Source organism: Myotis nattereri (assembly GCF_964212035.1).
Source record: "Myotis nattereri genome assembly, chromosome: 13".
NCBI classification, from domain to species: domain Eukaryota; kingdom Metazoa; phylum Chordata; class Mammalia; order Chiroptera; family Vespertilionidae; genus Myotis; species Myotis nattereri.
The window spans coordinates 61,824,120-61,837,948 of NC_138088.1; the positions used below are offsets into that span (position 1 = coordinate 61,824,120).

General features: G+C 45.8%; 2 protein-coding genes across 2 annotated transcripts in view; both read right to left on the bottom strand.

The window, feature by feature from the left end:
• Positions 1-5,430: 5,430 nt before the first annotated feature.
• Positions 5,431-13,829, bottom strand: part of SEC23IP (SEC23 interacting protein) — a 42,710-nt gene continuing 34,311 nt past the window's right edge. The window contains exon 19 of the mRNA XM_081105171.1: positions 5,431-5,977. The gene's annotated coding sequence lies outside the window, so the exon portion shown is untranslated. The remainder of the gene's footprint in view (positions 5,978-13,829) is intronic.
• On the bottom strand, positions 10,410-11,250 carry LOC308529123 (calcipressin-2-like; the record flags this gene model as incomplete). Its single annotated transcript, XM_081105172.1, has 1 exon — positions 10,410-11,250. Exon 1 carries the CDS (start codon positions 11,139-11,141, stop codon positions 10,410-10,412), a length of 732 nt encoding a protein of 243 aa, XP_080961298.1. The 5' UTR covers positions 11,142-11,250.

Below are 13,829 nucleotides of genomic sequence, written 5' to 3' on the forward strand. Positions count from 1 at the left end.
CTCTCGTTCCGTACCATGTTAACAAACGCGACCCAGGTCACCATCCTCATCTGCTTCAGGATGACTTTCTGACAAGTTTAGTGTTTGTCCCAAACCGTTCCTATGAAATCAGAATAACTGCAGCCTTGATTTCCTCCTGAGAAAAAGAAGGGCACTGATCTAGATCAGGGGCTGGTTCCTGGGAAAAAAGGGGAGGATGTCAAGCTTTACTCAGCAGCTATACTCTCATCTAGTTTATATGATAAATTTGATGAGTTTTCATTTGTAAAAAGGTTTTCCTGCCTTTTAAAAGTTGGCAAACCACTGATCTATATCATCTTTCAAGGTCTTGTCCAAGTGTTAAAATTTTGTTTTTTATTTTTTAAATTCTTTTATTCAGTGACTATTTGGAAAGTGAGTTACTAGGTGATAAAAGGCATGGTAGGCATGGTGATGACAATAGTGAACCATCTACACTAATAAAAGAGAAAAATGGTAATTGGCGTACGACGATACCCTTTTCATTGGCTAATCAGGGCTATATGCAAATTAACTGCCAACTAAGATTGGCAGTTAACTGCCAACAAGATGGCGGTTAATTTGCATATGTAGGCACAATGCAGGGAGGCGAAAGGGAAAGCAGGAAGAAGCCCCCTGCCACTGACAGTGATCTGAAACCCAGGGGGTAGCTAAGAGCTGGGGAGCAGGGCAAAGGAGGCCCTGGGGCCGCCTTTGCCCTGCCCCCCAGCCATGATCGGAGAATCAGGCGCCTTTGCCGCCCTGGCCAGTGATAGCAGGAAGTAGGGGTGGAGCCAGTGATGGGAGCTGGACACGGTCGAAGCTGGCAGTCCCGGGAGCTAGGGGTCCCTTGCCTGGGCCTAAAGTGGAGCCCACGATCGCGGCGTCCCCCGCTGCCACTGCAGGTCCCCGCTGCCCGGGCCGGACGCCTAGGCCAGAGGCGTTAGGCCTGGGCAGGGGCGGAGCCTGCAACCGCGGGGAGCTGGGGGTCCCCTGCCCAGGCCTGACACCTCTGCCGGAGGCCTCAGGCCTGGTCAAGGGGTCGATCCGGTGATTGGTGATCGGAGGGTGATGAGGGTCAACTCCTCTGGCCGAGGCATCAGGCCTGGGCGGGGGGCTGAGCCGGGGATTGGGGGGATATGATGGTCCCCTTGCCCAGGCCTGAAGCCTGGGTCAGAGGCGTCAGGCTTGGGCGGGGGGTGGAGCAAGCGATCAGAGGGAGATGGGGGTCCCCTGCCCAGGCATGATTCCTGGGCCAGAGGCCTCAGGCCTGGGCTGGGGGCAGAACCAGTGATGGGGGGAAATGAGGGTCCCCTGCTCAGGCCTGACGCCTCTGTCAGAGGCGTCAGGCCTGGGCAAGGGGCCGATCCTGCGATTGGAGGGTGATGGGGGTCAACGCCTGAGGGCTCCCAGTATGTGAGAGGGGGCAGGCTGGGCTGAGGGACACTCCCCCCCCCCCCCCCCCACACACACACACACCCAGTGCACGAATTTCGTGCACCAGGCCCCTAGTCCTATCTAATAAAAGAGAAACATGGTAATTGGCGTACGACCGCTACCCTTCCCATTGGCTAATCAGCGAGATATGCAAATTAACTGCCAGCCAAGATGGCGGCCGGCAGCCAGGCAGCTTGAAATTAACATGAGGCTTGCTTGCTTCAGTGATGGAGGACTCCAACATTCCCCGTCTGCCGCTGCCGGCCTCTGAGCTGCAACTCTAAGCAACTATGTAACAAATATAGAAGCTAAACAAAACCCCAGGATCCTGCTTTAGTCGGCCGGGCTTCAGCCAGCAGGATCGCAACATTGTAAGCAAAGGCCAGAAACCTACTTTCAGCAGCGGAGGCCTAAGAGCTGGAGCCAAGCCTCAAAGCTAAAGCTGGCCCGGAATAAAAAAAAAAAAGAAAAAAAGGAGCAGTTGGGAGCTTCAGTCACCCCCAGCCTGAAAACACCCCTCAGCCCCTCACCCAGACTGGCCAGGCACCCCAGTGGGGACCCCCACCCTGATCCAGGACACCCTTCAGGGCAAACCTGCCGGCACCCACCCGTACACCAGGCCTCTACCCTATATAGAAAAAGGGTAATATGCCTCCCAGCACCGGGATCAGCGGAGCCATGAGGCCTCCCGGCACCGGGATCAGCATGACAGGGGGCAGCGCCCAAACCCCCTGATCGCCCTGCAGCTCTGTGTGTGACAGGGTGCGGCGCCCCAACCCCCTGATCGGCCCTGCTCTGTGTGTGATAGGGTGCGGTGCCCCAACCCCCCCCCCCCCCAAGGACCCTGCTCTGTGTGTGACGGGGTAGAGCCATAACCTCCCCATCGGCCCTGCTGTGAGTGTGAGAGCGGCGGCGCCCCAACCCCCTGATCGGCCCTGCTCTGTGGGTGATAGAGGGCGGCGCCCCAACCCCCTGATGGGCCCTGCTCTGTGCGTGACAGGGGGCAGCGCCCGAACCCCCTGATTGGCCCTGCTCTGTGCGTGACAGGGTACAGAGCCCCAACCCCCCTGATGGGCCCTGCTCTGTGAGTGACAGGGGCAGTGCCCCAACCCCCTGATTGGCCCTGCTCTGTGCGTGACAGGGGGTGGCGCCACAACCTCCCCATCCACCCTGCCTTGAGTGTGACAGGGGACAGTGCCCCAACCCCCCAATCGGCCCTACCCTGAGCATGACTGAGGGTGGCATCACAACCTCCCGATCGCCCTGCTCTGTGCATGACAGGGGGCGGCGCCCCAACTCCCCAATCGGCCCTGCTCTGAGCCCGACCAGGGGCTGCACCTAGGGATTGGGCCTGCCCTCTGCCACCCGGGAGCAGACCTAAGCCAGCAGGTCGTTATCTCCTGAGGGGGTCCCAGACTGCGAGAGGGCACAGGCTGGGCTGAGGGCCCCCCCTCACCCCCGAGTGCACAAATTTTTGTGCACCGGGCCTCTAGTATGCTAATAAGTGGAGACTGCCCTCTGGGAACGCACTGTTTATTTGGTTTTTGTAAGAGGCTGAAGAGTGATATGAATAGCACAGGCATTCAGCCAGCGTGGCTCAGTGGTTGGACATCAACCTAAGAACCAGGAGGTCACAGTTCGTTTTAGGTCAGGGCACATACTGAGTTTGGGGACTTGATCCACAGCAGGGGGTGTGCAGGAGGCAAGCTGATCAGTTTCTCATCATTGATGTTTCTCTCTCTCTCCCTCACCCTTCCTCTCTGAAATCACTAACAATATATTAAATATCACAGGCGGAGCACGTTTCTTGGAGTGAAAATTAAATCACAGGGTTTCCTGAACCTGGGCGGGAACACATTTATTCCAGAATTGTGCCCAGTACTCCTCCTCTGCCCGATATTTAGAAGACACAGGCTGAATAACGCAGACAAAACCAGTTGTAAATTGCAAAATCACATTAGAATTTATTACAATATACATAAATAATCCTCATTTTCTGAATTTCATCAGCCTTGGGAAATCAAGGGAGAACAAGTTAAAAGTAGCAGCACTGGCCTGGAGAAGTGAAGAAAGAGGAGCCAGGGAAGCTGTGCTCCGGCCCAGGCCTGTACTCGCCGTCTGCAGACGGCACTGAGTGCCAAGTCCTCCGCTATACACAAGGTGCTTGGAACAGACGTTGTCTGGGGTCCACCGCAGCTCTACAATTCTGTCCTAATTCTATTATTAGGAGCAAATGCTATGCATTAATAATATATAGCACGTACTCACAACGAAAAGTAAATAAATGCCAAACTTTTAAGGAAGATACGAGAAATGCAGAAGTTTGATACTTTAAAAAGATGCATTGATGTCACTGTTTTATTCACACTAATTAGTATACACAAAAATGTGTATTACATGTTGCTTCTAAAAAATTCTATGTTCCATGAGAACGATGTAAACAGTGTAAAATGTTTCTACTACATAACAAAAGAAGAAAAATCAGTATCTCCATGTAGTATTAGGAAAAGAGTCAAGATAATCTACAGTTATAGTAAAACAAAATGAAATATTACAGAACAGTCTTTTCATGAAGTTGATTTATAGTCTAGAAACAATACATTTCATACTTTCAAACACTTTGGTATAAATGAAATTAATTAATACAAAGCAAATAAAATAAAAAATAAAAAATCCTCTGGTCTGGTTCTCACATTACCTGGAGCTTCAGGACAGGGTGACTGCACAGCACCCTGTACACACACCCCCCCTACCCCTCCCCTACCCCACCCCACCCCCAGGAAACGACATGCTGGGCTGGGAGAGCCTCAGAGGATGGCCGCGCAGTCAGTCAGGCGCTGCCCTTCCTCCCACAGCCATCCCTCCGCAGCTTTATCAAAACCTCAGATTCTACTTGGAATATGAGTGGCTGTGGTTAGTGCCTCTTAACAAATACAGTGATGCTGCATTAAAGCAGTTCAGAACAATTCACATTTAAAGTAGAACACAAGGTTTTTTAACTCATACTACTATAGTCTCAAGCAGTCCATACTTGAATAAAAGAACATACTACATTTAAAAAACACAAGTCTAACAGCCCACTGCAACAGGTTTTTAAGAAACAGAAACACCCTTCTGCATGCTGTATTTCTTCATTGACATCACACACCACTTTGACAACTGAACTGAGGCATTTTTAACTGCATCATTTCAATGATTACATTTTTTATCTATACTGTCCAAATGTGGTACTGTTTCCATTGTCTTTTTGTTCTGTATGTTTTCTTCTAAATGAATCCCTACATCTGAGAATTGTATCTGAGCAACTGTCAACTCATCACTTTGTCTGTCAATCTATCCCAGGAATAAATGGGAATGTCCTCTGAGAATTTTCTCAGCAATGTAATTTATATGGTGACTTTCTGGAAAGACAAGAGTCTTTAAAAGAAAAAGGAACCCTTGGTGAATCTCACAAGCTTACAGTAATAACATAGTAATGCACTGTTGTTCCTTTTGGGAGCCAAAGAACACACTGTGAGGGCCTGCAAAAAGCAAGCCTGTGAGCACATCCTCAGACAGACAGGCCACCAGAGGGAAGGGACAGGAGTCAGACAGGGACATTCTGTGAGGTTCATAGCAGGTGACCTTCATATCATGGTGAGTATAGAGAGTAAAAGGAACTTTCTGACAGGTTAATCTGGGGCTTAAGAATAATTCTAGAAAGGAAAAAATGAGGTAAACATAAAAGAATTCAGCAAAATTGATCTCTCCTTGAATGAACCATGTACGTTGAATTGTTAATATTTTAAATTAATTACTTCATAGTATTAGTTCAGTATTAGGAACTTAAGTTCTTGCCTCAATTTTACAACCAAGTAGAAGAAGAAATAAAACAATGAACAATGAACAAATTAAGTGTGAAATGAAAGGGTGTTACTTTTTCATATTAGGTGATATTAAAAATCCTAGGGCTATACTGTTTGAGTTTTGTTCGTTTCGTGAAGAGAGACTAATGGGGAACTTCAATAATTTCAAAATTTATTTGGAATCATTGCCAAGACTATGGCATACTAATAACTTGCACTGCCAGACAGTAAAACTATGAAGTTATAATAAAACACCATATTTCAATGAATCTAATACATCATTATTTTACGCACCATGCAAATAAAAGATGCCCAGGATACGAACCTAAAAGGAGACAGAGACCTGCACAAAAAGGGAGTACGCCAAATGGCTACAGCCTCTGGGAAGGGTGAAAAAATAACTAGTCCCGCAGAAGGGATGGCAGAGAAGTCTGCACACCTCCTCCTCGACAATGGGGATGGAGGGAGGGGATACCTTGGTGGCTGAACTAGTACACCCACCCTGTCCTGCCTGCAAATTCTGTGTCTGAATTCACAATAGCAGCGGAGCCCACGAAACTCTCAGAGAAATTCGCTTCAGAAGGCGCAGGGTGGCAGTGCCCCCAATGATCGGCCAAAACATGCAAACAATGTCCAGAAGAACTCAACTTCCCTCCAGGCAACAGCTGTTTGTAAGATGCATTCCAAATTTAAAGACGCTGAAATGTGAAAAATATAAAATCTGAAGTCAGTGAAATATGGTAAACAGATAAATAAATCAATAGAAGAGATGCAGAAAGCCTAGAAAACAAATGTTGGGCATATAAAATATATATATATATATATATATATATATATATATATATATATTTTTTTTTTTTAAATAATAATCTTAAAAGGTTGGCCTACGTATTTTAAAACCATGCTCCCCACCCACAACCCCCCAAAATACCCAAAGTATAAGCAAAAATAAATGTGCAATGGCAAAAGGTTATTACTGTTAAATACCATAATTATTAATCAATAAGAAATAAAAATACCCTACCCGGCACCTCCAGAACAATAAGTAAAGGTCAAGAATAGGCAATTGACAAAAGAATAAATACAGCCTGACTGGTTTGGCTCAGCGGATAGAGCGTCGGCCTACGGACTCAAGGTTCCCAGGTTCGATTCTGATCAAGGGCATGTACCTTGGTTGCAGGCACATCCCCAGTGGGGAGTGTGCAGGAGGCAGCTCATCGATGTTCCTCTCTCATTGATGTTTCTAACTCTCTATCCCTCTCCCTTCCTCTCTGTAAAAAATCAATAAAATATATATTTTTTAAAAAAGAATAAATACAAGCAGTCAAATAAATACAAAAAATTTCAATTTCACTAGTAATGAAAATGTAAGGTAAAGCTATATCATAACAATTTCTGACTATCAAATTGGCAAAAAAAAATTTTTTTAAATATTTTTTATTGATTTTTTACAGAGAGGAGGGGAGAAGGATAGAGGGGTTATTATAGATCCAAAATCTTTTAAAATGTGCAACATACTTAGATCTAACAATGCTGTTTCTATGGAATTTATCCCAAGCAAACAATCAGAGATGTGCAAAAAGGATGTACAACTACATGTCAGAATTATTTATAATAGTGAAAACAGAAAAATCACCTAAACACCCAACAATGCATTTTAATAAAGAAAACTATAAAATGGAATACAATGCAGCTCTTAAATATCATGTACCACTGAAGCACTATTTATACTAGTAAAGATTAGGATAATAAGTACCTATCAGCAAGGAACATGTTATACAAATCATGGTGTAAACTGATGGAGTACTATACTATCATGAAAAAGAATGAGGTGACTCTTAATTTCTGATACATTTCTTCTCTGCCTGAAATACCTTATTCCCACCGATATCCACCTGGCAGTTGCTTAAATGACACTTTATCATTTAGAGTCTCCCTTGCCATCTTACACACAAACACAAAGGCACTGCCTCTTGCCTTCATCCTACTGCTCTAGTCCAGCCCATCTGACACACTCCAACTGTGTGTTCGCTGTCTATCCCCGCAGCGGGCATAGACTCTGTGTGGCCCACTGCTGTAAGCCCCAGTGCCCACAGCAGCACTGGGCACTTGATAGAACATTCGTCAAATCCAGGATTAATGCATGGTGAGTGGATGATGGATATGGAAACATATCAAAGATACAAAGGTAATAACAGTTTATCTATTTACCTGTCATATGTCTTTTAAAAAGGAAAAAAAAAACACGTAACACATACTTAGGACACAGATTCTGGGAAGGGAACTGGGGAAGAGACAGGGAGGGAAATACTTCACTTTTGTCACTTAAAAGCTGAACTTGCCCTAGCCAGTTCTTTTCAGTGGTTAGAGTATCAGTCTGTGGACCGAAGGGTTGCAGGTTTGATTCCAGGTTAAGGGCAGGCTCGATCCCTGGCCCAGGTCATGGCACCTGCAGGAGGCAACAAATTCATCCATCTCTCTCTCTCTCTCTCTCTCTCTCTCTCTCTCTCTCTCTCTCTCTCTCCCATCGATGTTTCTCTCTCTTTCTCTTCCCCCTCCTCCCTCCCTCCCTTCCACTCTCTCTAAAAATCAGTGGAAAAATATCCTTGGGTCAGGATTAAAAAAAATAATAATTAAAAATAAGTAAATAAAAGCTGAACCTACTCTAAGTATAACCCATTCAGAAAAACCAATAAAAATTTTAAATACACTCGCAAATACACATCGTAGGCTGATGTGGGAAAATGACACAATATATTTTTAAGTGGGAAAAAAAACAGGCAACAAAATAACAAATAATATGAAATACATGAGACTCAGGAAAGCTTAGGAGGATTAACTTCTAACATTTTTAACTGGCAAGATTATAGGTGATTTCTGCTGCTGCTTATTTTTTTTCCTGTATTTTCGAAAGTTTCTTTATGAGGTACTATTATTTAGTACTTTTTAAAACTGCTTCTAAGTACACAGCATTTGCTTAGCAGAGTGTAACAGCACCCACACTGTATCCTATGGCCTGGTGATGCACCACCCTGTCTTGGCGATCCCCACTTTGAACATAGGGTACTCCTCTCTCCTCTGATTCTGTGACCTCTTCCTGACACTGGCCTCTCACTTTTTTCATTCTCCATCACCTTCTTCAGCTCCCTGTCTTTCTCTTCCTGTATTACTTACCCAGCAAAACCCTAATCCTAGTAAAACCAAACATCTGCTTACCCAAGTGGTGGTCAGAAAAAAGTCAGGCAATTGTGTTCACTGTACTCACTTCAAATTTTTGACGAAAATATCAAATGAGCATTCAATTCACGCCTACAATACAATCGTACCACACTTTGCTAGTAAATTCCTTTTCCCCACACTCTGAAATGAGTATCTTTCTGCTCTTCTCTCCTCAGGTCTCCCATAAGCCCTGGACTGATGACCTTCCTCTCCCACCCTTCCAAAATGAAGCTGAAGTAACCAGGGAACCTCCTCTTCCCACCACCAATGTCACTTCCCCATCCCTATCTGTGCCCATGGACCGGCTTCCACTGTCACCACATAAAGATGTAACCCTGCTCCTTTTCTAAGGCTAAACCCTGCAGGTTGCCCTGGCCCCACCCCCCATGCCTTTTCAAGTCTTTCTCCATCCCCGTTTGCCCTTGCATTATCAACCTCATCCTCCACACTCAATCACTACCACTAGTAAACAAACACACCTTAACATCATAAAACTTCCCCATCGTATTTCTGTCACCCTTCACAGCACAGCTCTGTCCTCCCTGACCTTTTACCTCTCCACAATCCACCTCCTTCTGCCATGACACGAGGATGGACGTCCAAGCCCTCCTCAAGGCAACGGCAAATTCCTGGCCCTCCTCTTCCTTGACCTCTCAACAGCATCTGACATGACCAACCACTCCCTCTTGGAAGCAATCTCCTCTCAGCGTCCCCGAGATCACAAACCCCTGGAGATTTTCTGTCACTTCATTGGTTCCTCCTTCTCCAAAGGCTCCCCTTCTCTTCTCTGCCTACACTCTTCTCTATTCTTTCTGGGTGATCTCACCCAGTGTGTGGCTTTAAAATGCAAGTATATTCTGAGGATTCTAAAGTTATTCTTTTTAGCTCTGTGCTTCAGACCAACTACTGATTGATAAAGCAGAACTACTGATTTCTCATCCCCCCCCCCCCCCAAAAAGCCTACTCACTCCATAAGCTCCCCCAGGAAAAGTAGCACCATCACCCAGTTGGTCACATCAAAATCCCGAAAGTCATCCTTAGCTCCTCCTTCCCTCATATTCCACAATGAATTCGTCAGTAAGTCCTAAACAACTCACCTCCAAACCAGACTGGAGTTTAATCATCTTTGACCATCCCCACCACTAGACTCCTAGTCAGTCTCCCTTCCTTTGCTCAACAGCCTACCCTTCAACCAGTACCCACAGCATCTCTCTAAAGGGATAAACCAAATCATGTCCCTCAATGACTCATCACACTTAGAGTGAAACCAAGTCCTTACAGATCCCTCATAGTTAGGCCCACGACTTCTCTGACGCACCTGCCTCCACTCTCCCCTTAACTTCTCACCCTCTGGCTAGTCTGGCCGCTTTCTGTCCCTCAAACGTGACATGTCTGTTCCCATCTCATGACCTTTGCAGCTGCCTTTCTTTCTGCTTTAAGTGTCTTCCTTTATTTTCATGTGTCCACCTCCTTCTCATCATTCGATTTTCAACTCAAATGCCATTGGGTCAGCAAAGCCTTCCCCAGAAGTAACCCGGTCACTCTCCACATCTTCTTATTTTATCTTTTCCACAGAAGCTGTCAATGTCTGAAATGCACTTATGGGTTAGAATATACGGTTATTGTCAAACCTCCTCCCAGTGGAAGATACAGTAAGTCCTCATTTAACCTGCAGGGATAGGTTCTTGGAAGTGTCAAAGCAGCATATAACAAAACCTATTTTTATCACAAGCTTGTTAAATATAAACCAGAGTAAAGTTCCTACGGCATGTCATCAATGTTGTAATGAAAGACCTGCTGTAATTTCTTTTTTTTTTTTTTGATTTAAAGGCAATTTTTTTTTTTTTGACAAACAACGGGGAAAAGAAAGCATGATAAAGAGGAGACATATCGCCGAGGCGGAGCGGTGGCTCAGTTGGACACGGAGGGTGGCAGGCCGGGACGCCGGGTTTGGATGATTTTTGGCTTTGGGGCGATCTTTGGATCCTCTTCTTCCTCTATGTCACTGTCACACACGTGCACGACGACACTTGGGGTAGACTCAGTCCCTGCATGGAGCTCATACTTCTCTCCTGGTCCAAGTTTGGCCACGGCGTAGAGGAGGTCGTAGTTGAGGACTGGTGTGGCATCGCTGATGGGTTGCCAGCCAACGGGAGGAGATGCAGGGGGTGAGATGAGAAACTGTTTGGCAGGCTGTGGTGGAGCCAAATGCAGTTTGTCTCCGTCTGTTTCTGGAGTCTGAACCTGTGCAAAGTAGAGTTTTAATTTTTTCCCTCTGAACTGGGTTTCATGAAGCTCTATCCTGGCTCGGGCTGCAGATTTGGGATTGCTGAAGTTTATTCGGACACGTCGGAAACTCTTAAGTAGCTGGAACGTCACGCAGTCATCATAAGTCCGAAACAGACCCTCAAATTTTTCCTTGCTCTCTTCTCCTTCAAACACTGACTGGTGAACGTTGCATGCAAACAACGAGTTGGGGAGGTCGTTGAAGTCGGTGATCGCTTGGAAGGCTTCTTCCGCGAAGCACTGAGTTACAGCCCAGTCCCTGTCTATGCAGCAGAGCAAGAACAGTCCTCCATCGTCTGCGATGTGCCCTTGCTGCCCTGGGTTCCTCATTCCAATGAAGTAAAAGTCTCTCCTCATACCTGATGGGCGTCCGCGCTGTGCCGGCGGAGACAGACACAGAGGCTTGGGCGGTCGGCGGGGGGCCGGTGACTGGGGGCGGCGGCGCCGCCTGCTCACCTGCCCGCCGGTGCGAGCGCGTGGGGCGGGCGCGGTGCCCACGGGCCTGAGTGTGGGGCCGTGCTCCGCGCGCCCCCCCTCCCCGTCACCTGCTGTAATTTCTTAAAGATGAAAATGCAGTCTTGTTTACCACTTATCCCCAGCATGAAAACTGGTGCCTGACACACAGTAGGTACTAAATAAATAGTTGAGCGGCTGAAAGACTATTTCATAATTGAAAATCTGGACTGTGATAACCTTGACATTACAATTAGTTTATTTTATCATTATACTATCAGAAATGGTAAGAACTGCTAAAACTATCAAGAGTCTGATTATAGAATGGCTTTTTAGATCTCTTTCCTACTCTATAGACTAAGACTCCTTAATACTAATATATATTCGAAAATGATTTAAATGTCTACTAACAGGTAACTGGCTAAATAGGATGAGATATAGCCATCCAATGGACTACCATGTAACTAGTAAAGAGAATGAAAAAGATGTACACAAGCTAATGTGGAAAGCTGTGCAAGCAATATGGCTGATGGAAAACCTCAAGGTACAGAGCACTATCCTATAATAAAAAGCTAATATGCAAATTGTCTCTCGACCAGGAGTTGGACTGGAGTTCAACAGGGAGTTCTACCAGGGGGCAGGGCCGGCTGGCCAACCACCCTCAGTGACTCCCCCTGGCCGGCCCCGCCACCTATCCACCCCTCCCACCCCTATCAGGGGTGGGGCTAGCCCACAAACTGCCTGTGGCCGGATCCCACCCGTGCATGAATTTGTGCACCGGGCCTCTAGTATTCAATGAGGTTCCTGTTGACTGGATATGCACAGGAACATTTCTAAGTAAATTCTACTAAAAGTATACCCCTTTCCAAAATAAGGCGGAAGCTGAACTTATAATTTATTATTAGAAAACCAAAAATTGCCAGGAACTACTTTTGACTTCAGTAATTCAGAGCTCAACAGTTTGTGTTTTTCTCTTTCAAAGGCTTTAAAACTTCTAACTTGTAAAAAACACATTTCCCATTTTTTAAAGTGATGCATAATCTAGCAAGTGCCGGGGTCCAACCCCAGCAGGTCCAGGGGTTCCCAAAGGTGTAGACGGAGTCGGCGAAGAAGGAAGGACACGGAGACAGGGTTCAGTTGATCAGCAGCCTAGCCAGGATCTCTAGCCAAGTTCTGGTCAGAATCTCCAGCGAAGTTCTGGTTAGGATCTCCAGCTAGGTTCTGTGTCCATGTTCTCTTGCTAGGTTCTCCAGGTTCTCCAGCCAGGTTCTCCAGCCAGGTTCAGTCACCAGGTTCTAGTCAGGTTCTCTTGCCAATTTCTGTAGTCAGGTTCAGTCCAGGATCTTTTGCCATGTTCTCTCGCTAGGTTCTGTCTCTAGGTTCTGTTGCCAGTTTCTGTCCAGGATCTTTTGCCATGTTCTCTCGCTAGGTTCTGTCTCTAGGTTCTGTGGCCAGTTTCTGTCCAGGATCTTTTGCCATGTTCTCTCCAGCGAAGTTCTTCTGTCTCTAGGTTCTGTGTAGGTTCTGTCTTCTACGTTCTGTCTTCTAAGTTCTGTGTTCTAAGTTCTGTGTTCTAAGTTCTGTCTTGTTACATCTGTATTTATACCAGTTGATTCAATCCTATCAATCTCTATTACAAAGGTTAGGGCGTTTCTTATCTCCATTCCAGGGAGTAAAGATTATGTAGCTTAAGCATGATTGTTCGTAGTTCAAGTGATTAATTACCTGCCTGGCACTTAGTTGAGGGGTTTTATTCCCTCCCTAACTTCAGGGGAAAATCCCTACCTGGGGAAACAACCTTTCTCAGAGAGGAGACCTTGGTTAAAACACATAGTGCCAAGAAGGTGAGCAAACATTTTAAGAACAGTATGCCATATATGCCAGGTCCTTTGAAACAGCAAGGATGGACCGGCTCCCGGCAAGTAAGAAAAAAGAGGTATGTGTCAGGTGTCTCAGGAGGACAGTCAGGAATATAGTATGGCTGACTTGTAGGTTGGCTCGTCATGTTTAATTCCCTTCTCTAGTCCTATCCTCTATAAGACTGGAAATACTTCAAACATCACTTGTACAATCTTCCGTGCAGTTTGGGATTATGGGGAGACATGGGACATGTGACACAGTTTATCAATACACATGAGTAAATCTTGGACATGATTTTGCTTTCCTAATTAAAAGAGACAGATACAACCAAAAGGACAGATGCTGCCCTTCATCCTTAGTCATGCCTTGAGTATAGATGTGATGTTTGCAACTACAGCAGCCACCTCCTAACTATGAGGCAGCCGAAGCCAACATGCAGGCGAAAAGATGCAAACAATCTGGGCATCTGTTGGCATCACTCAACGAACGAACCCTCCCTGTTACATAATAAAATTAAACCTCCATTTGTTTGAGTAAACCTCTTAGGTTCTGTTAACCTACAACCAAAGAAATTCCTAGCTGATGTTCCTGAGAATCTATTTTTAAAAGACACTTAAAAGAACTCAAATGCTATGCAGAATAAGAAGATTGTTACAAGTCAGAAGTGTAAACTGTACACTAATTCCCTTCCTTTGCTGTCTCTAATCTGAACTTTTACATAAAAATAGAAAA